General features: G+C 43.2%; 1 protein-coding gene across 1 annotated transcript in view; it reads left to right on the top strand.

Annotated features, from left to right (window-relative positions):
* Positions 1-26,579, top strand: part of LSG1 (large 60S subunit nuclear export GTPase 1) — a 34,386-nt gene that overhangs the window by 1,200 nt on the left and 6,607 nt on the right. The window contains exons 2-12 of the mRNA XM_038749541.1: positions 5,507-5,633; positions 6,892-7,012; positions 7,243-7,329; positions 9,532-9,618; positions 13,461-13,521; positions 15,259-15,435; positions 16,583-16,957; positions 17,429-17,530; positions 17,738-17,881; positions 20,939-21,062; positions 24,005-24,084. Coding sequence (XP_038605469.1) covers positions 5,507-5,633; positions 6,892-7,012; positions 7,243-7,329; positions 9,532-9,618; positions 13,461-13,521; positions 15,259-15,435; positions 16,583-16,957; positions 17,429-17,530; positions 17,738-17,881; positions 20,939-21,062; positions 24,005-24,084 — 1,485 coding nt within the window. The remainder of the gene's footprint in view (positions 1-5,506; positions 5,634-6,891; positions 7,013-7,242; positions 7,330-9,531; positions 9,619-13,460; positions 13,522-15,258; positions 15,436-16,582; positions 16,958-17,428; positions 17,531-17,737; positions 17,882-20,938; positions 21,063-24,004; positions 24,085-26,579) is intronic.

Raw genomic sequence — 26,579 nt, forward strand, 5'->3', positions numbered from 1 at the left:
TAGACTGTGAGCCCACTGTTGGGTAGGGACTGTCTCTATTTGTTGCCAATTTGGACTTCCCAAGCGCTTTGTACAGTGGTAATTTTACTTGTCCCTATCTATTCTATTTATTTTATTTTGTTAGTACGTTTGGTTTTGTCTCCCCCTTGTAGACTGTGAGCCCACTGTTGGGTAGACACCGTCTCTAGATGTTGCCAACTTGTACTTCCCAAGCGCTTAGTACAGTGCTCTGCACACAGTAAGTGCTCAATAAGTACGGTTGATGATGACGACCCTCGCTGACCTTCCTCTGAGCCTCTTTATATAACATATAACAATAATATATAGAATATATACATAATATATGATAGTATATATCTTGGCACAGATTTATTACTACATTTATTTGTTTATTTTACTGTGAGCCCGCTGTTGGGTAGGGACCGTCTCTCTGTGTTCATTCACTCAGTCGTATTTATTGAGCGCTTACTGAACCGTCTCTCTGTGTTCATTCATTCATTCAGTCGTATTTATTGAGCGCTTACTGAACCGTCTCTTTATGTTCATTCATTCAGCCGTATTTATTGAGCGCTTACTGAACCGTCTCAGTATTTATTCAGTCGTATTTGTTGAGCGCTTCCTGAACCGTCTCTGTATGTTCATTCATTCATCATCATCATCAATCGTATTTATTGAGCGCTTACTATGTGCAGAGCACTGTACTAAGCGTTTGGGAAGTACAAGTTGGCAACACATAGAGACAGTCCCTACCGTACTTATTGAGCGCTTACTGAACCGTCTTTCTGTGTTCACTCAGTCATTCAATCGTATTTATTGAGCGCTTCCTGAACCGTTTCTATATGTTCATTCATTCATTCAGTCGTGTTTATTGAGCGCTTCCTGAACCGTCTCTCTATGTTAATTCATTCATTCAATCGTATTTATTGAGCGCTTACTGAACCGTCTCTCTATGTTCATTCATTCAATCGTATTTATTGAGCGCTTACTGAACCGGCTTTCTTTGTTCACTTACTCATTCAATCGTATTTATTGAGCGCTTCCTTAATCGTCTCTATATGTTCATTCATTCAATCGTATTTATTGAGCGCTTACTGAACCGTCCTTGTATTCGTTCATTCAGTCAGTCGTATTTGTTGAGCGCTTCCTGAACCGTCTCTATATGTTTGTTCATTCATTCATTCCTTCATTCAATCTTATTTATTGAGCGCTTACTGAGCCGTCTCTATGTTCATTCATTCAGTCGTATTTATTGAGCGCTTACTGAACCGTCGCTATTCATTCATTCAGTCGTATTTATTGAGCGCTTACTGAACCGTCTTTCTATGTTCACTCACTCATTCAGTCGTATTTATTGAGCGCTTTCTGAACTGTCGCTCTGTGTTCATTCATTCACTCAGTCGTATTTATTGAGCGCTTACTGAACCATCTCTCTATGTTCATTCATTCAGTCGTATTTATTGAGCGCTTACTGAACCGTCTCAATATTCATTCAGTCGTATTTGTTGAGCGCTTCCTGAACCGCCTCTATATGTTCATTCATTCAATCATACTTATGGAGCGCTTACTGAACCGTCTTTCTGTGTTCACTCAGTCAGTCGTATTTATTGAGCGCTTCCTGAACTGTTTCTATATGTTCATTCATTCATTCAGTCGTGTTTATTGAGCGCTTACTGAACCGTCTCTATATGTTCATTCATTCACTCAGTCGTATTTATTGAGCGCTTACTGAACCGTCTGTGTACATTCATTCAGTCGTATTTATTGAGTGCTTACTGAACCGTCTTTCTATGTTCACTCACTCATTCAATCGTATTTATTGAGCGCTTACTGAACCATCTCTATATGTTCATTCATTCATTCAATCGTATTTATTGAGCGCTTCCTGAACCGTCTCTCTATGTTCATTCATTCATTCAATCGTATTTATTGAGCGCTTACTGAACCGTCTCTATGTTCATTCATTCAATCGTATTTATTGAGCGCTTACTGAACCGGCTTTCTATGTTCACTCACTCATTCAATCGTATTTATTGAGCGCTTCCTTAATCGTCTCTATATGTTCATTCATTCATTCAGTCGTATCTATTGAGCGCTTACTGAACCGTCTCTCTATGTTCATTCATTCAATCGTATTTATTGAGCGCTTACTGAACTGTACTTGTATTCATTCATTCATTCAATCGTATTTGTTGAGCGCTTCCTGAACTGTCTCTATATGTTTGTTCATTCATTCATTCCTTCATTCAGTCGTATTTATTGAGCGCTTACTGAACCGTCTCTATATGTTCATTCATTCACAGTCATATTGAGCGCTTACTGAACCGTCTGGGTACATTCATTCAATCGTATTTATTGAGCGCTTACTGAACCGGCTTTCTATGTTCACTCACTCATTCAATCGTATTTATTGAGCGCTTACTGAACCGTCTCTATATGTTCATTCATTCATTCAATCGTATTGAGCGCTTACTGAACCGTCTCTTTATGTTCATTCATTCAGTCGTATTTGTTGAGCACTTACTGAACCGTCTTTCTGTGTTCACTCATTCAATCATATTTATTGAGCGCTTCCCAAACCGTTTCTATATGTTCATTCATTCATTCAATCGTGTTTATTGAGCGCTTCCTGAAATGTCTCTATATGTTAATTCATTCATTCAGTTGTATTTATGGAGTGCTTACTGAACCGTCTCTTTATGTTCATTCATTCAGTCGTCTTTATTGAGCATTTACTGAACCGTCTTTCTATGTTCACTCACTCATTCAATCCTATTTATTGAGCGCTTCCTTAATCGTCTCTATATGTTCATTCATTCATTCATTCAATCGTATCTGTTGAGTGCTTACTGAACTGTCTCTCTATGTTCATTCATTCAATCGTATTTATTGAGCGCTTACTGAACCGTCCTTGTATTCATTCATTCATTCAGTCGTATTTGTTGAGCGCTTCCTGAACCGTCTCTATATGTTTGTTCATTCATTCATTCCTTCATTCAATCGTATTTATTGAGCGCTTACTGAACCGTCTCTATATGTTCATTCATTCACTCAGTCGTATTTATTGAGCGCTTACTGAACTGTCTATGTACATTCATTCAATCGTATTTATTGAGCGCTTACTGAACCGTCTTTCTATGTTCACTCATTCAATCGTATTTATTGAGCGCTTACTGAACCGTCTCTATATGTTCATTCATTCAGTCGTATTTATTGAGCGCTTACTGAACCGTCTCTTTATGTTTATTCATTCAATCGTATTGAGCGCTTACTGAACCGTCTCTATGTTCATTCATTCAGTCGTATTTATTGAGCGCTTACTGAACCGTCTCTCTGTGTTCATTCATTCATTCAATCGTATTTATTGAGCGCTTACTGAACTGTCTCTGTTCATTCATTCGTTCAATCGTATTTATTGAGCGCTTACTGAACTGTCTCGGTTCATTCATTCATTCAGTCGTATTTATTGAGCGCTTACTGAACTCTCTGTGTTCATTCAGTCGTATTTATTGAGCGCTTACTGAACTATGTTCATTCATTCTTTCAATCATATTTATTGAGCGCTTACTTAACTGTCTGTCTATGTTCGTTCATTCATTCATTCAATCGTATTTATTGAGCGCTTACTGTGTGCAGAGCACTGTACTAAGCGCTTGGGAAGTACAACTTGGCAACATAGAGAGACGGTCCCTACCCAGTAGTGGGCTCACAGTCTAGAAGAGTGGGCTCAGTCTAGAAGTGCCAACTTGTACTTCCCAAGTGCTTAGTACAGTGCTCTGCACACAGTAAGCGCTCAATAAATACGATTGAATGAATATTTATTCTATTTATTTTACTTTGTTCATATGCTTTGTTTTATCATCCATCTCCCCCTTCTAGACTGTGAGCCCGCTGTTGGGTAGGGACCGTCTATCTGTTGCCAACTTGTACTTCTAAAATGCTTAGTACAGTGATCTGCACACGGTAAGCACTCAATAAATGTGATTGAATGAATGAGGGACCGACTCTATATGTTGCCGACTTGTACTTCCCAAGCACTTAGTCCAGTGCTCTGCACACAGTAAGCACTCAATAATTATGATTGAATGAATGAATATTTATTCTATTTATTTTATTTTATCTAAGCTCACCTCCTCCAGGAAGCCTTCCCAGACTGAGCCACCTCCTTCCTCTCCCCCTCATCCCCCTCTCCATCACCCCCATCTTACTTCCTTCCCTTCCCCACATCACCTGTATATATGTATATATGTTTGTACACATTTATTACTCTGTTTTACTTGTACATATCTATTCTATTTATTTTATTTTGTTAGTGTGTTTGGTTTTGTTCTCTATCTCCCCCTTTTAGACTGTGAGCCCACTGTTGGGTAGGGACTGTCTCTATATGTTGCCGACTTGTACTTCCCAAGCGCTTAGTACAGTGCTCTGCACACAGTAAGCGCTCAATAAATACGATTGAATGAGTAGTCACAGCTATAATTCTATTTATTCTGATAGTTTTGACACCTGTCTACATGTTTTGTTTTGTTGTCTGTCTCCCCCTTCTAGACTGTGAGGCCATTGTTGGGTAGGGACCATCTCTATATGTTGCCGACTTGTACTTCCCAAGCGCTTAGTACAGTGCTCTGCACACAGTAAGCACTCAATAAATATGATTGAATGAATGAGAGGATAGTATAACACTACAATAGACACATTCCCTGTCCACATCAAGTTTGCAGTCTAGAGGCTCAGGGTTCCTGAACCCTCACAGTTGATCCGGAGGCCAGCAAGTTGGCCCATTATGGTCTCTTCGCGGCAGGGAATACCACCGCCTCAACAACAACAATAAGAATTGGGGTGGTGTTATCAAGTAGTCAAATTTACTGAGCACCAGGTGCTTGGGAGAGCACAGTATAACAGAGTTGGTAGACACATTCTCTTCCCACCAAGAGATTACAGTTTAGAAGGGGAGACAGACATTTATATAAGTAAATTACGGATGTGCATATGAGGGCTGTGGGGTTGAGGAAAGGGGGAATAAAGGATGCAGAAGGGAGTGGTAGAAGAGGAAATGAGAACTTAGTCAGGGAAGGCCTCTTGGAGAAGATGTGCTTTTAATAAGGATGCTTGGGGTAAGTAGTTATTGTTAAATGCTACCAATGTGCCAACTACTGGGTTAAGCCCTGCGCTAGATACTATAAAAACAGATCAGACACTGCTCCTGTCCCACACAGAGCTCACAATCTGAGGTGGAAGAGCAGAACCTATTTCTTTATACTGTCTTCAGAGCCAGTTGCTCACTGAACTAGGTTGTGGTGTATTTTTCTGTAGCAAAACTGTCAGACTTAGATTGCTTTTGACTTAAGAATCTGTAGCCCCTTCACATTTGAATCTGTTCCTCTTCGTTAGCCAGTGCAGTGGCCCCGAATGCATTGGTTACGTTAACCTATAAGATGAAGTTGTTTTTTTGTCTGTTGACCAAACCCATGTTGCATGTCACTCCGTTGTGCGTGTGCTTACCTGACAGTTACATACAAGCGAACTAAATGATGGCTACGACTGGGGTCGCCTGAATCTTCAGTCCGTGACTGAACAGACTGCGCTCGATGAATTCCTTGCCACTGCAGAACTTGCCGGAACCGAGTTTGTGGCTGGTAAGTGACTTCTCTACTCAGTCAGTCAGTAGTATTTATTGAGCACTTACTATGGGCGGAGCACTCTACTAAGCGCTTGGGAGCCTACGACTTGATTGCAACAATTGTATTCGTTAAGTGCATACAATGTGTCAGGCAGTGTACTAAGTGCCAAGGTAGGTACAAGATAATCAGGTCCCACAGTCTGTTTAGGCACAGATGAGGCACAGAAAAGTGAAGTGACTAGCCCAAGGTCACGCAGCAGACAAGGGGAAGAGCAAGGATTAGAACCCAGGTCCTCCGACTCTCAGGCCCGTGCTCTTCCCACGAAGCCACGCTTCCACTCCATCCCTTCCCTTGAGTAGCTTTCGGCCAATTAAACTGAGTCAGTAGGAAACTGATCAAATTTGTTCCATCCTTGTGTTGAAATAAGTGCATTTAAACTCTTCTTTTTGCCTTTCACCAGACTGATTTCAAAACCTGATTCAATAAATCTGTCACCCCACTCCCTTCTTCAGTGGTTGCCTATCAACCTCCGTATGAAACAAAAAGTCCTCGCTATTGGCTTCAAAGCTCTCCATCACCTCACTTCCCTTTTCTCCTTCTCCATCCCAGCCTGAACACTCCACTCCTCTGGTGTTAACCTTCTCAGTGTGCCTCAATCTTGCCTGTCCTGCCGTTGATCCCTGGCCCACGTCCTACCTCTGGCCTGGAACACCCTCCTCAAATATGCCAAAGAAACACTCTCCCCCCCGCCTTCAAAGCCCTACTGAAGGCGCACCTCTTCCAAGAGGTCTTCCCAGACTAAGCTCCCCTTTTCCTCAGCTTCCCCTCCCTACTGTGTCACTTCGACTCTCTCCCTTTGCTCTTTTCCCCCCTCCACGTCCCACAGCACTTATGTATATATGTATAAATCTATAATTCTCTTTATGTTGATCCTGTTTACTTATCATCCCCTGCCCCCCCCAGACTGTAAATCTGGTGTGGGCAGGGATTGTCTCCCTTCATTGCTGAATTGTGTTTTCCAAGTGCAGCACAGTGCTCTGCACACAGGAAGCACTCAATAAATATGATCGAATGAATGAAATCTCGGACAAGTCACTCAATCAGTACCTGTTCTCTCCCCTTGACTGTGAGCCCCATGTGGGACAGGGACTGTGTCTGACCTGTGTTTATACCACAGTATTTAGTAGTGTGTGGCATATAGTAAGCCCTTAGCAAAAAACACAGTTATTATTAATACTTGCTTTCACTAAATATTATTTTTTTCTATAAACAGAGAAACTCAACATAAAATTCGTTCCCGCTGAGGCTAGGACTGGACTTTTGTCCTCTGAGGAGAGCCTCAAAATCAAGAAACTGCATGAAGAAAATAAACAGTTCTTGTGTATTCCAAGAAGGTGAGTTGCAAGATTAGGGTATTATAAAGTCTCCACTGTTTGATTTTTTAATTTTCCTAGTTAATTTTCCCAAGCTATCAGTTGACCCTTGCTATGTGTTGCTTTTTTAACAATAAAAAATACTCCATTTCATTTGCCTGATTTAATAGTAAAAAGATTGGAAAGCCCTTCCTGAATCTCTTTCTCTAAACTGCATGTGTTTCGTATCCCCCGTCTTTGATTTGCTCCAGGCCTTACTGGGACAAAAGAACTAGTGCCGAAAAACTCCAGCAAGCAGAAAGAGAGAACTTCCTAGCATGGAGACGTCAGCTTGTTCGGTAAGTTCACGTGTGTGTGGCTGAGAGGATGGGTAGGGGACGACTTTGTTACCCTGTTAATATTATGGCATTTTGTTAAGTGCTTACTGTGTATCAAACACTGTTCTAAGTGCTGGGATAGATGCAAGTTCGTCAGGTCAGGACAGTCCCTGCCCCAAGTGGGAATCGCCGTCTAAGAAGGAGGGAGAACAGGCATTGAACCCTCATTTTAAAGGTGAGGAAACTGAGGCACAGAGCACACACAGCAGGCAGATGTCACTGCTCTTTCCACTAAGCCACGCTGCTTCATGGTGGGGGAGTCTCTTCAGTCGATCGATTTACTGTATTTTCTGAGCACTTACTGTGTGCAGAATACCGTGCCGTGTACTTGGGAGAGTTAAGTGCAATAGGGTTTTTCGTTGTTGATGAGGTTTAGTGGTATTTGTTAAGCGCTAGAGACTCTCCTTTAACGTTCTGTCACTAACATTAAATCGTCACCAGATTCAAAGTGTTTATTCAGTTCATTCGCAATAATAATGTGTTAATCATGGGATTTATTAAGCGGTAACTGCTCAATGCCGGAGCAGATGCAAGATAATCATATTCGACGCAGTTCCTGTCCCACACAGGGTTCACAGTCAAAAGAGGGAGGGAGAATGTCATCTCCATTTTTCCGGTGAGGAAATGGCGATGCCGAGAAGTTGAGTGACTTGCTGGGTAACTCCGAACCAAGGGTCAGATCTTAGGTCTCCTCACTCTTTCCTCAGTGCTCTTTCCTCTACGCTACGCTGCCTGTTTCTTTGTTACGCCAGGGGTATTTGTTTCTTGAAGTCTTAAGGGTGCATTTTCATCTATACTGTGGTTAGAAATTCTTGGTTTCCTTGTATATTTAGTTACGGTATATTTGCTAAGAAGGTATTGCTATTTTTCTCAGTTCCTTCCTTGCTTTTCTTCCCATTTCTCTACCCCAAATACTTGAAGTCTGCTCTTTGACTTTTCTGAGTTCTTGTACACCTCTGGCCAGCATAAATAGTATCCTATTATCCTTTGGGTTAAGTCAGTCCATCAGCGGTATTTACTGAGTGCTTAACTGTGGGCAGAATACATTAAGCACCTGGGAGAGCCCCACAGCACATGTATATATGTTTGTACGTATTTATTACTCTATTTTGCTTGTACATATTTATTCTATTTATTTTATTTTGTTAATATGTTTTGTTCTCTGTCTCCCCTCTTCTAGACTGTGAGCCCACTGTTGGGTAGGGACCGTCTCTATATGTTGCCACCTTGTACTTCCCAAGTGCTTAGTACAGTGCTCTGCACACAGTAAGCGCTCAATAAATACGATTGAATGAGTGAATGAATGGAGTACATAGAGATGATCCCTGCCCACAAGGAATTTAGAGACTATAAAAGAGCGATTGATTACCTTCTCCACTCTGCCAACTAAGAAAGATGAACATAGCTCCATGACTTTAGTTGAGGCGGAGACTTGAGTGTATTTCGTTTTCTGGAGCCGAGAACTTTTGTCTTCCAGAGACCTCAGGACAGAGTTCCTAAGGAATTGAGGTAGTCAGTCTCGAGGTAATTTTCATATAGTCGGTGCTTAGAACAATGCTCGGCACATAGTAAGCGCTTAACAAATACCATTATTATTATATAGTCCAGTAATTTTTCAGAGAGGTTTAGGAGAGTTAGGTTTTCTCCCTCTGCCAGTCTTTTGCCTCGTGGCAAGAGCATGAGCCTAGGAGTCAAAAGACCTGAGTTCTGATCCCAGCTCTGCCACTTGGCTGTTGTGTGACCTTGGACCAGTCACTTAACTACTCTGTGCCTCAGTTTCCTCAACTTTAAAACGGGGATTCGTCCTCCTCCTTAGACTGTGAGCCCTTTGTGCGACAGGGACCGTGTCCCGACCTGATTAACTGTTATCTACCCCAGCGCTTAGAACAGTGCTTGACACATTGTAAACAGTTAACAAATACTAGTATTGTTGTTGTTACCACAGGAATCTTTTTTTATACCTGGCTTAAATAATTCCTTAGGAATTCTGTGCAGGAGCTAAGATCTGTGGAAATTCAGCAGGATGGGCTAAAAAGAACTTGACTTCACTTTCATTGCATTCAATTTAAGTCCATAAAGGTTAGGTTAAGGGACAAGTCTGAAAACTGTCACCTGCCAGTAGTCCAACTGGACGGTTGTATAACCATCTCATTCTAAAGCTAGGCTGGAAGAGGAACAAAAGCTGATTTTAACTCCATTTGAACGAAATTTGGACTTCTGGCGCCAGCTCTGGAGAGTCCTTGAGAGAAGGTAAGTTATTTCTTTAAAGTGTAGCGTAAAGACTCCATCTTTCCCAGACATCGCATGAAATTTTCTGTCTTTATCGTTGCTAAACATTAGGGACCACGACAGGCTCATTTAGTGTGAGGCTAGTTATCTAGGTGCTGGGGGAAAAATTAGATCAGGCCTCAAAGCCAAGGATTTATAGTTGAATCGGTATCCTCGCCGTCGATCCAATTAGTGTGTTTCAGAAAGTGCCTTTAGAGCTTTAAACTGTGCCCTTCTAACTTAGCCCTCAGGTAGGTGTTGGGCATTTAAGCCATGTCATGTTATTGAAAACATCCCCTTCCTCCCTCCAGTTTTTTGTGTCTGCCAAAACCTCTCGTTTTTTGTGCTTCCATAAATAGGAAAACAGCGCTTGCCGTTGACAGAAGACCCCGTAGCCTTACTTTTGGCAGGGTGGATGGTGTGAGGGGAGAATCAGCCTGCCCATGCCGGGGTCTGGCAGTAGCTCAGCTTGGTCCCACCGAGTCTGGAGCAGGAGGGCAGTTAGGCTGACCTCTGGTTCTGGGCCACCATGGACCTGACAGAGATTTCAGCCGAGGGACTTGGGGGCCGGTTTATCTGCTTCCCGGGCTGCCGATCTGCAGATCTGGCTACAGATTCTCTTCTTGAGGTCAGAGCTAGCCACCCTGACCCGACTGACGCATCCGATACCAGTCCGACCACCTGGATCTGTTTTTAAGCATCCTCGGTCGGAAAAGGAGTGCCAGTTTCTATTATCAAGTGAAACCGTTGTTCAAAAAACCCAGCTATGCTTGGGACATCCTTTGGGGCTTTAAGCTATTTGGACTTAGAGCGTGTTTGACTTTGTAGCCATCTTACTTTGTGAAAATCGAGGAGTAGAAGAGGCTGTTTACCTTGAACACGAGCCGCCTGCTGTGGTCCAGAAGTATTATTCATGAAGTGTTCTCATTACATGTTTCAACGGGAAGTATTTATCGACGTCTCCTCTGTAACAGATGTCTCATAGTCGGTAACAGACTACCCAAGCCATCTGGTCCTTTAATTAGCAATTATCATAAAAAAGGTATGCTGTCTTTGAAATGCAGGACACTGCTAATCCAGCAAGGTCAGGAAACCATTCTGTTAACACAAGGTGCATCTATTGTGTACCATACATCCTGAGCCCGTTGTTGGGTAGGGACCGTCTCTATATGTTGCCGACTTGTAATAATTCCCAGGCGCTTAGTATAGTGCTCTGCACACAGTAAGCACTCAAATACGAATGAATGCAGATGAGTGCTGTGGTAGAGCTGTTCAAAAATGCTACTTTTTCACATTCATTCATTCAATCGTATTTATTGAGCGCGTACTGTGTGCAGAGCACCGTACTAAGCGCTTGGGAAGTACAAGTTGGCAACATATAAAGACGGTCCCTATCCAACAACGAGCTCACAGTCTAGAAGGGGGAGGCAGAAAACAAAACATGTAGACAGGTGTCAAAATCCTCAGAACAAATCCAATTAAAGCTATATGCACATCATTAACAAACTAAATAGAATAGTAGATATGTACAAGTAAAATAGAGTAATAAATCTGAACAAATATATATATATACACAAGTGCTGTGGGGAGAGGAAGGAGGTAGGGCGGGGTGGCGGGGAGGAGGAGAGGAAAAAGGGGGTTCAGTCTGGGAAGGCCTGTCAGACGTTATCAGAAGTCTAGTTTCTAAAGTGATGGTTTTTCAGCAGATGGTTTGGTTAGGTTCAGGGTGGAGGTTTTCACTTCAAGTCCATCAGCGAGTGGTGTGTAGTGAGCGCATATTGTGGGCAGAGACTGTACTGAGCTTTCAAGTCTAATTGGGGAGGCTGACACTAAAATAAATTACAGCCAGGAGAAGCAGTGGAATTTAAGGGTGTGTCCATAGGTGCCCTGGGGGTGGGGTAAATATCCAAGTGCTTAAGGGCTATGGACCCAAGTTCATAAATGATGAAGAAGGGAGGGCAAATAGGGTGGGGGAAATGAGAGGTTAATCAGGGAAGGCCTCTTGGAGGAGCTGTGATTTTTTTAGTAGGGCTTTGAAGATGGGGAGAATGATGTTCTGTCAGATTCATTCATTCTTTCAATCATATTTATTGAGCGCTTACTGTGTGCAGAGCACTGTACTAAGCACTTGGGAAGTACAAGTTGACAACATATAGACGGTCCCTACCCAACAAGGGGCTCACAGTGTAGAAGGGGGAGACAGACAACAAAACACGGAGACAGGTGTCAGAGTTGTCAGAACAACAGAGATGTGAAGGAGGAGGGAGGGAGGATACAACAAGGGGCATATGTTTCATTTGAACTGATTGAATTTTCTACCTATTTAAAAATTTTAGTAGTGTTATATTTTAGAAATCGTGACATGAGAGAGAATGATTTTTAAAAATGCCTTTTTAAAAAAAGGTTTTTTAAAAAAGTGAATAAATCGCAACACAAATTGCAGAGGAACTACAGTGGAACTTTTAAAGCTTCAAGACATTATCTTAATGGAAGTGCTGTACTAATACATTATACCCTGTAGGGGGTCAAAATGCTTGTTTTAAGGCAGCGCTCATTCTCTTCTAAATTTCAGTTTTTCTCTACCAATTCAGTTTGTGCAATCTTGATTTCTAAACTAGTCGATTATTTCCCTGGGTACCAGTAGGATGCCTAGTTATGGTTATATACCTGTTTACCCACCCTACAGTTGGCATAGTGAGAGGTAATCAGTGTATCTTTAAAGTATTATAAGTGACTTATTCATATTAATGTCTGTCTCCCTTTCTAGATTGTAAACTCATTACGGATAGGGAATATATTTGCTAATTCTCTTGTATTGACTCTCCCACGCACTTAGAATACTGCTCTACACATTGTAAGCACTTAACGAATACCACAATTATTATTAGTCTCCTCCAGAATGTAGGTTCGTATGGGCAGAGAATGTTTCTACCATTCATTCACTGAATCGTGTTTATTGAGCACTTTCTGGGTGCAGAGCACTTTATTAAGTGCTTGGAAAGTACAATACAGCAATAGAGACAGTCCTTGCCCACAGCAGGCTCACAGTTTAGAGGCAGGGAACCAACTTGGGCAGTCAGTCAATCATATTTCTTGAGCACTTACTGTGTACAGAGTACTGTGCTAAGCACTTGGAAGAATACAATAATAATAATAATAATAATAATGGCATTTATTAAGCGCTTACTATGTGCAAAGCACTATTCTAAGTTCTGGGGAGGTTACAAGATGATCAGGTTGTCCCACTGGGGGCTCACAATCTTAATCCCCATGTTACAGATGAGGTAACTGAGGCACAGAGAAGTTAAGTGACTTGCCCAAAGTCACACAGCAGACAGTTGGCAGAGCTGGGATTTGAATCCATGACCTGTGACTCCAAAGCCCATGCTCTTTCCACTGAGCCAACACACATTCCCTTCCCACAAGTACTCTCCCAAGCGCTTAATGCAGTGCTCTGTACACATTAAGTGCTCAGTAAATACCGTTCATGATGAGGATAGTGAAATTAGAAAACAGAATCCCTGCCCTTAAGGAGTTTACACACAGCTGTTAATTTCAGTTTAAGGAAAGTGACTCGATAAATGGCACTGCTGTCCAGTAGCATCAGGCTACAGTTAAGAGTTTCTAACAAAAGCACCGGGCTGTCTCCTGGAGACTGGGATGTTCAATCCTCCCACTAGCACTAAAAGCACTAAAGTTCCAGAGGTTCAATTTTGCTGTAATATGTATTTAAAGCAAATAATCAGTACACAGTTTCACTATTGTCTTTTCAGAAAACCTTGATCTGGCTCAAGGGGTTTACTGGTCTCACATTTATTTTGCAGTGATGTCGTGGTTCAGATAGTAGATGCTCGAAATCCCCTCCTGTTTAGATGTGAGGATTTGGTAAGTAAATTTGGAGAAGAAAAATGCCATAGAGCAACGTCCCTGAACCTTTGATTTTCAGCATTGTTGAGTTATCCAGCTAACACCCTCCCCTCGACACCAAACCTGCCTGCTATTTGAGGCAGATTTCAGGCGGTTTGAAGGGTGTCTGGGGGAAATGAACATATCTTGCTTATTTCGTTAACACTTTATTTTTAACCAAAGGAAGCTTGGTAATTAATGCAGTACTTTTTATTACGTTCAAGACTGAGATGAAAAGTGTTAGCCCCAAGGATTCACACAGTTGACTGCCACTGGTGGTTTCTTCCCTCTCTTTCCTTTCGTGTCCTGCCAGCCTGCCTGGGCCCTCGAGGCCAACTGGAAATGTCTCCATCAATCAGACTGACGTCTCGATTGATATCTTGCTTCCTGAAATAGGCACCAGGATAAGGACTACTGGTATATGCTTCCCTAAGATTGATTTTTTTCTTTTTTTTTTTGGACTGCTTGATTTTGGAAATCTGTGTTAGGTTTGCCCCGAGCGGAAATGTGACAGAAACAACATTCTCAAAAACAAAAAAAATTCCTCTCTCTTTGGCTTCATGTAGACATTTTCATTCTATAAAGTATTCCCGAGGTCCTTTTCAAATCCATTCAAGTAGACTGCTCTCGAGGCAAACAGATGTCATTTGTTGTAAAAGTAAATTGCTTCATTTGCGGGTGCAGAATCGAGGCCAGTATTTAGGTAGGTGTTTTCCTTCTGAAGCCCGGGTATTTTAATTTATTTTATTTTAAAGAAACACTTCCAGTTTGGAGGCAGCCCTGCCAGTGAGCATCTTCTTCCCCTTTCTTTCAGGCACCGGCTTAGAAACAGGATTTAATTAAGTAGAGGAATCACCTGTTTCTCCTCCTTCTTGTTCCATTCCAGTAATTGCTCATGTGGGGAAACTCCAAACTCTGCACAGCTGTTTGCTAATAAGCATCTTTGGCTCAAAGCAGTGAGTGCAGTTTATTCCTCAAGAGAGCAATGTTTTGCTACCTCCGGGAGGCTCATGGCAAAAGTTGAAGTTTGTGGCAACTTCCCACCAAACTCCCCCCATCACAGGTAGTGCTTCAAAGCCAGAAATACTGAAAGAGTAGTTTAAGATACATACTACTGTCCTAAGGTAAAATGAGCGACTGAGCATACCAGTTACTGAATTTCATCTTTCTAGGTACCATTTGAACATATGACTAGTTAGGTGGGTTTTATATCAGAATGGAAAAAATGATACCAGTGATTTAAAAAATCGTTCGACTTCAAAATTATTCCAAGTGCTAATATGCCAAACTTTCCATTTCTGCTCTTCTGTTTTGTTTACTTTCAAAAGCTGGACTGTGAGTGAAAACTCATGTTTAAAAAAAAAAATAGGCACAGAATATCTCAAACAAGTATGTTTCAAAATGATGTTTTAAAACCTCTGATCATTCCTTGGGTAATACTTCCAAGTAGTTACTCTATATGAGTGAAACTCCCAGCTTTCTGAAAGAAATGAAGCAAAGAGGACGATTCCTTTCACAATTCAGAAAATTTGATATTTCAGGGCCAGTATTTTTTTTAATATTGTATCCAGTTCTTGACTAGAATTCATACCTTTGGTTTAAAATGTCATTTTTTTTTCCCCACCATGTAAATACCCAAGTCACTATTCTTCGTTTGGAGAAACAATACCCTTTCCTCTCTCTGAAAGCCTCTCTAAATAGCTTTGTCTTGCTTAGGAACGCTATGTGAAAGAAATAGATGAAGATAAAGAGAATGTAATCTTGATAAACAAGGCAGACTTGCTGACTGAAGGGCAGCGGAGTGCTTGGGCCAGATTCTTCGAACGGGAAGGCGTGAAGGTTGTTTTCTGGTCGGCTTTGGCCGAAAGCCTGCGACTGAATGCCGAAGCCAAGGTATCCTGAATTACTGCTTAGTACTCCCTCAGTAAAGACAAGTGTAAATAAAACAAATGCATTTTAATTTTCTTGCTTAGCCAATTGCTGCAGAATTATTAAAGTATAAAGAACAAATGACCTTCCAGTGGAAACTCTGGTAGATATTAGTTATCCTCTGAGGCAGAGAGGAAGTGGCATAGGAAGTTGCAAAATGGCCTTGCATTGACCATTAACAAAAGTTAGCGAAAAGGCTATTGTAAATACAATAACCTCACAGTATTTAGACCAAAGTTGGGTGACTCCTGTTTTTAGATTAGAGAAACAGTAACCATTTATGTAAAGCATTCTAATCACTGCTGGACCTTCTTAAAAGTCTTTGAAACTTTTAAAGCTTCACAGAAATCGTTGGCTTGCGTTATTGGGATCTTGAAGCTGTGGTTTTATTTTGAGCTTCTGTGAGAATACCAGCTTAAAGCTTAATAAATAAATAAAGTTTCTGTATGTATCTGTGCTCAAGGAAGATGGAAGGAACTAAAGATACAAAAACCAAACTTTTGCCACTGATAGAAGTGTGGAACTGTGTTGAAGCTGTCAGCTTGGCTTAGTGGATAGAGCGCTGGCCTGGAAATCAGAAGGGCACAGGATCTAATCCTGACTCTGCCACTAGTCTGCTGTGTGACCTTGGGCAAGGTACTTCACTTCTCTGGGCCTCGGTTCCCTCATCTGTAAAATGGAGATTAAGGCTGTGAGCTCTATGTGGGACAGGGACTGTGTCCAACCCGATTTGCTTTTATCCACTGCAGAGCTTAGAACTGTGCCTGGCACATAGTAAGTGCTTAACAAATACCATTATTATTATTGTTATTCCTGTAACTTAAAACTATGATAATGCCATCCAAAGACTAAATGTTGGTTAAGCAGTTCTTAGTTTTGTTCTGGAGACTCAATCTCAAAAGTAAGAAATCTCCACCCATCAATTTGACTTTTTATAAAAAACGTTTGAATAAATCTCCTTTTCTTCCCTGTCCTCTCTGCTTTCCCTGACTTTTGCCTAGCTTAGATTTTACCCTGCAGTTGGATCGGGTGTTATGACAGGTACAGTGTGAACTGCAGTAACTTTTTTCAGTGCCTTTTGGAACATTTTGGGGTTTAATTCTCTTAACAGGAACAAGGTCTTGGAGCTGCGGAGGAGTTGGATGAATTAGAGGATGGAAACTGCAGTCAGGAAGAGGAAACACAACCTGGGGTTGAAAACATTGCAGACAGTGAGGAAGAGGCTAGTGAGTATGAGGATTGTGAAGAGAGTGATGAAGATTGGCAGACCTGTTCTGAAGATGACAGTGGCCATGAAGAGAAGTCCTTTGGCCAGAAGCAGGAAGCAGGCAGGACTAACGGTGCTGGAGAGCAGAGCCCCAAAGCCCTACGGAATCATCCAGTCCGTAATTTCAGCCATCTAGTCCAGAAGCATGAGTTGCTGGAGATTTTTAAAACGCTGCACACTGGGAAGAAGTGTAAAGAAGGAGAACTTACAGTAGGACTGGTAAGTTGGAATTTGAGGTGCCGTGAAACCTTTAGGTCTATAGTTTGCGGCAGATTCCGCAAACGCTCCTTGGAGGAATGAGGCTACAGTTTTTGCTGAATTTCAGTGAATATTGTTGGTAGGAAATTAGATATTACACCCAAAACAATAGGAGGCTGCCGATGGGTTAAAATCTTCACCATCACGTACATAGCGTTGATTAAGGGACTACTTGGTTCTCTCAGGTCTGAATCCACCACATATTGCCATGTTTTGGGATAGCCTGAATGCCCTCGGAACTCAAGGTCTGGTTTATTTTGGCTGGCATTTGAACTTGTGGGGGGACATTAGAAAACGGGTCAGGTCATAAAATCAGCTCATCCTTCTGGTGCAAAACATTTATTTACTTTGGAGGAAGCAAAGCAGAAGCCTGCGAAAATAATTGTAACCCTGAAGCAACTGATGGGACACTCCTATGAATCTTCCTCCTAGGTGGGCTATCCTAACGTTGGGAAAAGCTCAACAATCAACACAATCATTGGGAACAAGAAAGTTTCGGTGTCAGCCACTCCGGGTCACACCAAACATTTTCAGGTAAGCCAGAGGTTTCTGGACCTCTCTCACCTTCCTCTTCGGTCAGTTTACCGTTAATTGCCTCTTCTCCCACCCTAGTTTCTGGCGAACCTCCACCTCTCCTCTCCTCATTTGGCTCAGTCCATTAAAGTTAGCAGGTTGTGGCTTTGGGAATTTCATCAGTTCTCTTGTTTTTTATCTGTGTGTGTCTGTCTTTCTGCTTTCCAGACTCTCTACGTGGAACCTGGCCTCTGCTTATGCGACTGCCCTGGCTTGGTAATGCCATCCTTTGTCTCCACTAAGGCAGAAATGATCTGCTGCGGAATCCTACCCATAGACCAATTGAGAGACCATGTTCCGTCTATATCACTAATATCCTTTTTGGGGTTTGTGGCTATTAGATGGTATTTGTTAAGCGCTTACTCTGTGCCAAGCCCTGGGTTGGACACGGTCCCTGTCCTACGTGGGGCTCACAGTCTCAACCCCAATTTTACAGATGAGGTAACCGAGGCACAGCGAAGTGAAGTAACTTGCCCAAGGTCACACAGCAGACAAGCGGCGGAGCCGGGATTAGAACCCATGACCACATAACTCCCAGGGCCCGGCTCTATCCACTATACCATGCCGCTTCTCTAAGTTGCCCATCTGTTAGTGCTTCCGGAATTTTAATATGTGCTTTGCTGCTCAACTGCAGCTGCCTCCAAAGTAGCAGCTGTTAGGTGAACTGTTACAATACCACATAACTAGGTGTGGAACAGGGAAGAATTGGGGCAAGGACTCTGTTATTTAAAAGGTTCAGTCAGATGTACGCAGAGCACTATACTAAGTGCTTAGGAGAATACAACAGAACAATATAGCAGACATGTTCTCCGCCCACAACGAGCTTACAGTCTAGAGAAGAAATAGAATCTCCTGTGTCATCGAACCCTGCCTGGACAGAAAGCCTGGGGTGTGAGCTGAACTCTCCCTGGAAGGTGAGGAGAAATGAGGTTACTGCCCTGGGCCTCCCCCTTTTTGGTTTTTTTTTTTTCCCTGTTTTTTTTTATGGTGCTGGTTAAGGGCTTACTCTGTGCCAGGCACTGTACTAAGCATTCGGGTGCTTAGAACAGTGCTTTGCACATAGCACTTAATAAATGCCATTATTATCATCATCATCATCATCATCATCAATCGTATTTATTGAGCGCTTACTGTGTGCAGAGCACTGTACTAAGCGCTTGGGAAGTACAAATTGGCAACATATAGAGACAGTCCCTACCCACCAGTGGGCTCACAGTCTAAAAGGGGGAGACAGAGAACAAAACCAAACATACTAACAAAGTAAAATAAATAGAATAGATATGTACAAGTAAAATAGAGTAATAAATATGTACACACTAATCAGGTTGGACACAGTCCACGTCCCACATGGGGCTCACAGTCTTAATCCCCATTTCACAGATGAGGTAACTGAGGCACAGAGAAGTGAAGCGACTTGCCCACGGCCACCCGTCAGACAACTGGCAGAGCCGGGATTAGAACCCAGGTCCTTCGGACTTTCCAGGCCCCTGTTTCTATCCGCGAGAGCACACTGCTTCTCCTCACCCACTGCTTCGTAGCAACAGTTGTCGCTGCTTCCCGGGAAGAGAGAAGGGCTGACTCTGGCCAGGGTCAGTCTGATCTCCTTCCCCAGGAGCGCGGGAGGGCAGCGCCCGCTGAGCCGGGCACGGGCAGGCAGGGCAAAGATCTCCGTCGGGGGGCTCATGACGGGCTACAGCTCGTCGGCTGCTTCTGACAGAAGGCTCCATCGTCACCTGAGCGATACGGTATTATCAGGTTGGACACAGTCCATGTCCCACCTGGTGCTCACAGTCTTAATCCCCATTGTACAGATGAGATAACTGAGTCCCAGAGAAGTGAAGCTAGTCACCCAAGGTCACCCAACAGACAAATGGCAGAGCCGGGTTTGGAACCCAGGTCCTATTGACTCCCGGGTCTGTACTCTATTCACTAGACCGAGCTGCTTCTGTCTTTTGGCGTGTCAGTGATGGGACAGGACTTAGACCCCAGTCTCTTAGTTGGCCAGCGTCCTAACCCCCAGCTCATGACTTCTACCAGGACAGTGGAATTTTTGTTCAGTTTTTATCTTTTATTTTGCTTTTACCCCCACAGGAAAGAAAACTAGCGTTTTCATTAATTGTTGCCTAGGTTACGTAAAGGGCTGCTGAGTCACCTAGCCATGCTGGGACCAGAGCTTATCCCAGGTTGGGAGCAGAGCTTGGGTGGCGAGGCAGAGTCAGGAGATGCTGTGGAGGAAGAACTGGTAGGATTTGGAAGTCGACTGAATTTTATCATTGAACGATAGCAGAGAGTCAAGCACGGTGCTCGAGTCATGCACTTTGGACTGAGTGGGTATAGTGACATTGACTCAGAAAGTTAGGGGGAAGAGTTTGTTTGGGTGGGGAAGCTGAGTTGGGTTTCAGACATGTTGGGTTTGAGGTGTTGGACAGCTGTGTGAGCTGCCATTTCTGGCATTGCAGCCCCCCATTTTCAACAGGAGCAGCCCCCCCCCCAACACACACACACAAACACACACACACACACACACACACCTCCTTGGGCAGGAGGATATGAGGGAAGGAGGGAGGGGCGACAGGAAGGAGAGGACGAAGCGAGCAGAGAGAATAGGTTGGGAAGAGATGGGTATGGCATCTTTGGGGAAGGAGACAATGGGGCTGTGCTAAGCCCTGGGGTAGATACAAGCTGATCAGGTTGGACACAGTCTATGTCCCACTTGGGGCTTAACAGTCTTAGTCCCCATTTTACAGATGAGATAACTGAGACCCATAAAAGTGAAGCGACTTACCCAAAGTCACTGGGTAGACAGGTGGTGCAGCCGGGATAGAACCCAGATCCTTCCGACTCCCGAGGTCTTTCCGCTAGGCCACACTTGCTTCACTTGGCAACCTGGTGGCTCTGGTTTTTATCAGGAAAATACTGACAGATTTTTTTACATTTGCTGGATGCAGCGGTAGGTAGGGTGGGTAGATTCCGTTGGTGAGCCAGATATGGGCCCTGGCCAATATCTTGCCCATCTTGCTTTCGGGGAAAATCCTGTTACTGGAACCAAGATGCGCCTTAACTTAAGAATTTATTCTTGGGGTAACTGAAAGGGCTGGTATTATACTTTAACAAATATTCATAGTTGGGTGGCGGGGGGGCGGTTGTAGGGTGAATTATTCATACTTCCTTTTATATAACCTAAAACCCATTGTTTGGGTTTAGCTGGCCACATGGCTTCAGAGAGCAGATTGCAGTATTTACATCTGATACAGGTACTGCAAGCAAAGAGTTGTTTTAAGTGGATTATCAGATGAGTAGCTGGTGAGGATCAATTTTCATCGCTTGGTTCGAAGGAAGTCAAAGATTTAGATTCCTTTACCAACTTACATTTGCCAGAATATTCCTAGACAGGTTTTGGAAGCTACATACGGAATAAACATCATAAGACCCACAGAAGATGAAGATCCAGACCGAAAACCAACATCAGAAGAGTTATTAACAGCTTATGGTTGTAAGTATATTAAAAAATAGAATAAATCTGTTAAGGAACAGTAACTAATATCGCCTTAACTCTGTTAAGGTTAAATGTTGTTCCATGTTTTCCTTGTGCTTATATCCCGTGGAGTTCCGGCAACTAGTATAGTGCTTGGTTAACAAACCCCGTTTTTTTTTAATGTTCATTTAGCCTTTTCCTATAGTGGTCCTCATCAAGGTACTAGCTTAAAAATATAATCTTTTAACTGGGTTTGAAATGTTGATTTTTACATCCTCTGAATGTGATTTTACATTGACAGTGCCTTGCATTTTGTATTGCCCTCCAAGTGATTGAAATGGTTAAATTAAAATCAAAATGTTAAAATTGGCAGGCTAGAGCCTGGAGAATAGTCATCCCATTCCCCCCGCCCGAGTGCTCCCAAACTCTATTTTGAAGGGTCTACTCCTGAGATGGCTTAATTCAGGCTTCAAAGAGGTTTTTCTAAATTATGAAGGGTCAGAGACGTCAGCCATCCATGGCCTGTTAATTTCAGAAGAGACCCTGAATAGAGGCTGAAGAGCGACTATTTCTGGTCTTAAGATAAAAGCCAGATTTGAATTGGTGAAAGCTGTTTTTACAATCCTTGCTGATGGAGTGGATTGTTTTTTGTTTGTTTTTTTTTTTTAAAGTAAACATTTTTAGTACTCTGGCTTCCCAGAAAGAATTAAATGGAATTAACAATGAAAGCCCCCTTTTATGTAAACAGTAAAATCCCATGTTTTCTGGACCAGCTAGTATCATACTAGCTGTGTTCTTGGAAAGCACTACGACTTTATGGAGCTGTTCTCTCGAATCATTGAGACGTGGGGAAACGGGGTCAGCGTCTTCTCATTTGGAGAAGTGATGGGGATTGAAAGTTTAATCTGTTTCCTTCTGATTTGGTTGTTCCGAAAGCATGATTACATAACGGGAGAAGAATTCTAGTAGGGTAACTTGTCATCTTTGAGCTTGAGCTCGTGGGTAGAGCACGAGCCTGAGAGTCAGAAGGTCATGGGTTCTAATCCCATCTCCGCCACGTGTCTGCTGAATGTCCTTGGGCAAGTCACTTCACTTAGAGCTTAGAACAGTGCTTTGCACATAGTAAACGCTTACTAAATGCCATCATTATTATTCTGGGCCTCAGTTACCTCATCTGTAAAGTGGAGATTGAGTGTTAGCCCTGTGTGGGACAGGAACTCTGTCCAACCTGATTACCCTTATCTGTCTCAGCGCTTAGAACAGTGCTTGGCACATAGTAAGCATTTAACAAATATCATAATTATTATTATCATCTTTGGCAGTATAAGTCAGGTGGGGTCATACATCATTCAGTCATTTAATGAGCACTTACTGTGTGCAAAGCACAGTACTAAGCACTTGGGAGAGTACAGTAGAACAATAAACAGAGATATTCCCTGCCCACAGCGAGCTTACAGTCCAGAGGGTGAGACAGACATTACTCATCATCATCATCATCAATCGTATTTATTGAGCGCTTACTATGTGCAGAGCACTGTACTAAGCGCTTGGGAAGTACAATACTGTAAATGAAACTTGTGGAACTACCCCTCGAGAGCAGGTTAGGAATTCCAGTCTGAGACTGGCTTCCCCTGCTGCTCCACGAGGTGAAAGGTGATTGATTCAGCATCCGGGGAGTCGTGTTAAGGTGGTCCAGAAAACAGAGAGGGGAAATCTGTGGTACGGTGGCTGTGACACAGCAGCAAATGTGTTTCCCCATTATAGTCCTGGTGGGGTCAGCTAGGGGCCATAGGGAAGGGACTCTGAATTATAAACAATTAGTTGAATAACTCTGGTCCAATTGGTTGGCGTAATTCAGGTAAGAAGATTCCTTTTGTTGTTCTCTGTTGTGGTAGTGATCAAGCCACCTCAGTCCTTTCTTGCTAGGATTGTACTCTCCCAAGCACTTAGTATAGTGGTCTGCACAGAATAAGTGCCCAGTACATATTGATTGATAGGATTGTCACTCACCTGCTGTGATTGGGATTCCACGTGTACTTGAGGTCAGCGTGGAGACAGAACGGCCTAAGTGATGGAGAACTTGAGGTGTTCTGGCATTTGTAGTCAGTTTGATGCTCCTGTCTAAGATATCAGAGCATAGTTTGTTAAGAAGAGAAAAGCAGCATGGTCTAGTGGATAAAAGCACTAGGGAGGCACATATTTTGGGTTCTCATCCCACCTCCGCCACTTGGCTGCGGTGTGACTGGGCAAGTCACTTCTCTGGGCCTCGGTTTCCTCAGCTATAAAATTGGGATTCAGTCCTTGTTTTCCCTCACACTTGACTGTGCGCCCCTTGTGAGACACAGTGAGCCCGTTATTGGGTAGGGGCCGTCTCTATAAGTTGCCGACTTGTACTTCCCAAGCGCTTAGTACAGTGCTCTGCACACAGTAAGCGCTCAATAAACAGGGACCGTGACCCATCTGATGAACTTGTATCTGCCCCAGTGCTTAGAACAGTGCTTGACAAATACCATTTGAGGGGGAAAAAATAGTACTTGGGGGTTCAGAATAACAATATGGAAGTGGGGGGAGTTTTGCAGCATTTCAGTGACTGGAGAGAAAAAAAGACTAATATATCCTTAAAGTTTTGACCAAATGTACTGCCTACACAGCGTGCTCCTGCTATTCTGTGGTGGGTTTAGAGCGCAAAGTCCTCTCCTCCCTCCCCTTCCCCGCTTTAACCAAGGCATTAAAGGAGTAGTGAGAGAATGACTGCTCCTATTTCTGACCCGGGGAAGGGCTTAAAGAAAAGGCGTGCCCCTCCTCCCCCAAACCAACATTCAAAAGACAGAAAAATACTTCAGATATTTCAGGGGTTATACAAATTGGTGGTGTACCTGAGATGAGTATTGTACGTAGAGAACCATTGATCATTTTTAGTTCCAGAGCTCCCACCGACCATTATGGCTTTTCCCCCACAGATATGAGAGGATTTATGACCTCTCATGGACAGCCAGACCAGCCTCGATCCGCTCGTTATCTACTGAAGGATTATGTCAGTGTAAGTTTGGCCTTCCATTCTTTGTTCTACATTCCCATAGCAGACATTTCAGCCTGGGGTGAAATCTCGTCGATGATCCCCACGGGTATTTCTGCTTTCCAAAACTTTTCAGCCCTTCTCTTTATCAGATTTTATTTAAGGAAGTTGACTGATTTATGGTTTCCTAGTACTATTTGAAAGGGTGCGTCATTTTTCTTCTTTCCTCCGATCCCTTTTCCCCCTCCTTCCTCCAAATATATATTGACTAGGAGGATAACAAAATGTTCTTCTTTCTGGCTCTAGAGATGTATTGATGTAACAAGTGTATCGCTGTTCTCAAGCGCTTAGTACGGTGCTCTGCACACAGTAAGCGCTCAATAAATACGATTGAATGAATGAATGAATAGTAAGCGCTTAACAAATACCATAATCATCATCATTACATGTCATTATCAGTGGTAGTTATTGAGCACTTACGATGTGCAGAACACAGTACATACCAGTCTTTGACTGCTCACTAGGTGCAGGGAATCGAGCTAGATGCAGAAAACTCAAAGAAACCATCCTTTTCCTTGAAGAGCTTAGTAGAGTAACTGCCTGAAAGTGGTTATGGAAGTCTTACTGAGTAGGAGATCGTAGTGGTGGTGTATTCAAACTAGTAATGAGATGCTGCATTACAGTGCTTGGCACATAGCACCTCACTGTACCTCGTTCTCCTCACTGTACTTCGTTCTCGCCTGTCCCGCCGTCGACCCCCGGCCCACGTCCTTCCCCTGGCCTGGAATGCCCTCCCTCCGCACATTTGCCAAGCAAGCTCTCTTCCTCCCTTCAAAGCCCTACTGAGAGCTCACCTCCTCCAGGAGGCCTTCCCACACTGAGCCCCCTTTTTCCTCTCCTCCTCCCCATCCCCCCCCGCCCTACCTCCTTCCCCTCCCCACAGCACTCGTATATATTTGTACAGATTTATTACTCTGTTTATTTTACTTGTACATATTTACTAATCCATTTTGTCCTCAAAAATCTCCAGTGGCTACCAGTCAATCTGCGCATCAGGGAGAAACTCCTCACCCTGGGCTTCAAGGCTGTCCATCACCTCGCCCCCTCCTACCTCACCTCCCTTCTCTCCTTCTCCAGCCCAGCCCGCACCCTCCGCTCCTCCACCGCTAATCTCCTCACCGGGCCTCGCTCTCGCCTGTCCCGCCATCGACCCCCGGCCCACGTCATCCCCCGGGCCTGGAATGCCCTCCCTCTGCCCATCCGCCAAGCTAGCTCTCTTCCTCCCTTCAAGGCCCTACTGAGAGCTCACCTCCTCCAGGAGGCCTTCCCAGACTGAGCCCCTTCCTCTCCCCCTTGTCCCCCTCTCCATCCCCCCATCTTACCTCCTTCCCTTCCCCACAGCACCTGTATATATGTATATATGTTTGTACATATTTATTACTCTATTTATTTATTTATTTTATTTGTGCATATCTATTCTATTTATTTTATTTTGTTAGTATGTTTGGTTTTGTTCTCTGTCTCCCCCTTTTAGACTGTGAACCCACTGTTGGGTAGGGACTGTCTCTATATGTTGCCAATTTGTACTTCCCAAGCGCTTAGTACAGTGCTCTGCAATAGTAAGCGCTCAATAAATACAATTGATGATATAGCTTTAATTCTATTTGTTCTGACGATTTTGACACCTGTGTACATGTTTTCTTTTGTTGTCTGTCTCGCCCTTCTAGACTGTGAGCCCGTTGTTGGGTAGGGACCGTCTCTGTATGTTTCCGATTTGTAATAATAATGGTGGCATTTATTAAGCACTTACTATGTGCAAAGTACTGTTCTAAGTGCTGGAGCACTGTTCTCAAGCGCTTAGTACAGTGCTCTGCACACAGTAAGTGCTCAGTAAATACGATTGAATGAGTGAATAGTAAGCGCTTAACAAATACCATAATCATCATCATTACATGTCATCATCCATGGTAGTTATTGAGCACTTACTATGTGCAGAACACAGTACTAAGTGCTGGAGAGAGTACAGTACAACAAAGTTGGCAAACCCATTCCCTGCCCACAAGACTACACTCCAGAGGGTGACAGACCTAAATAAAAAATAATTTATAATATAGAATTTAAAGATTATTTATCTACTCAAACTTAAAGTGCCCCTAACAGAACTCCTTATCTTGGCACCTCGTCTAAACCTCGTCCTCCCACCGACTTTCCGCATTACTGTAAACAGCACCACCACCCTCCAGCTTGACGTCTCCCTCGACTCATCTTTCTCATTCAACCCACATATCTGGTCCGTCACCAAATCCTGTCGGTTCAACCTTCACAACATCGCTAAAATCCACCCTCTCCTCTCCATCCAAATAGCTACCGCGTTAATCCACGCAATTCTCCTGTCCTGTGTAGATTAGTATTTCAGCCTCCTTGCTGACCTCTCTGCCTCCCGTTTCTCCCCACTCCAGTCCATACTTCTCTCTGCTGCCCTCATCATTTTTCTACAAAACGGATCGTTCCATATTTCC

The sequence above is a fragment of the Tachyglossus aculeatus genome, chromosome 7, assembly GCF_015852505.1.
Source record: "Tachyglossus aculeatus isolate mTacAcu1 chromosome 7, mTacAcu1.pri, whole genome shotgun sequence".
Classification (NCBI taxonomy): Eukaryota; Metazoa; Chordata; class Mammalia; order Monotremata; family Tachyglossidae; genus Tachyglossus; species Tachyglossus aculeatus.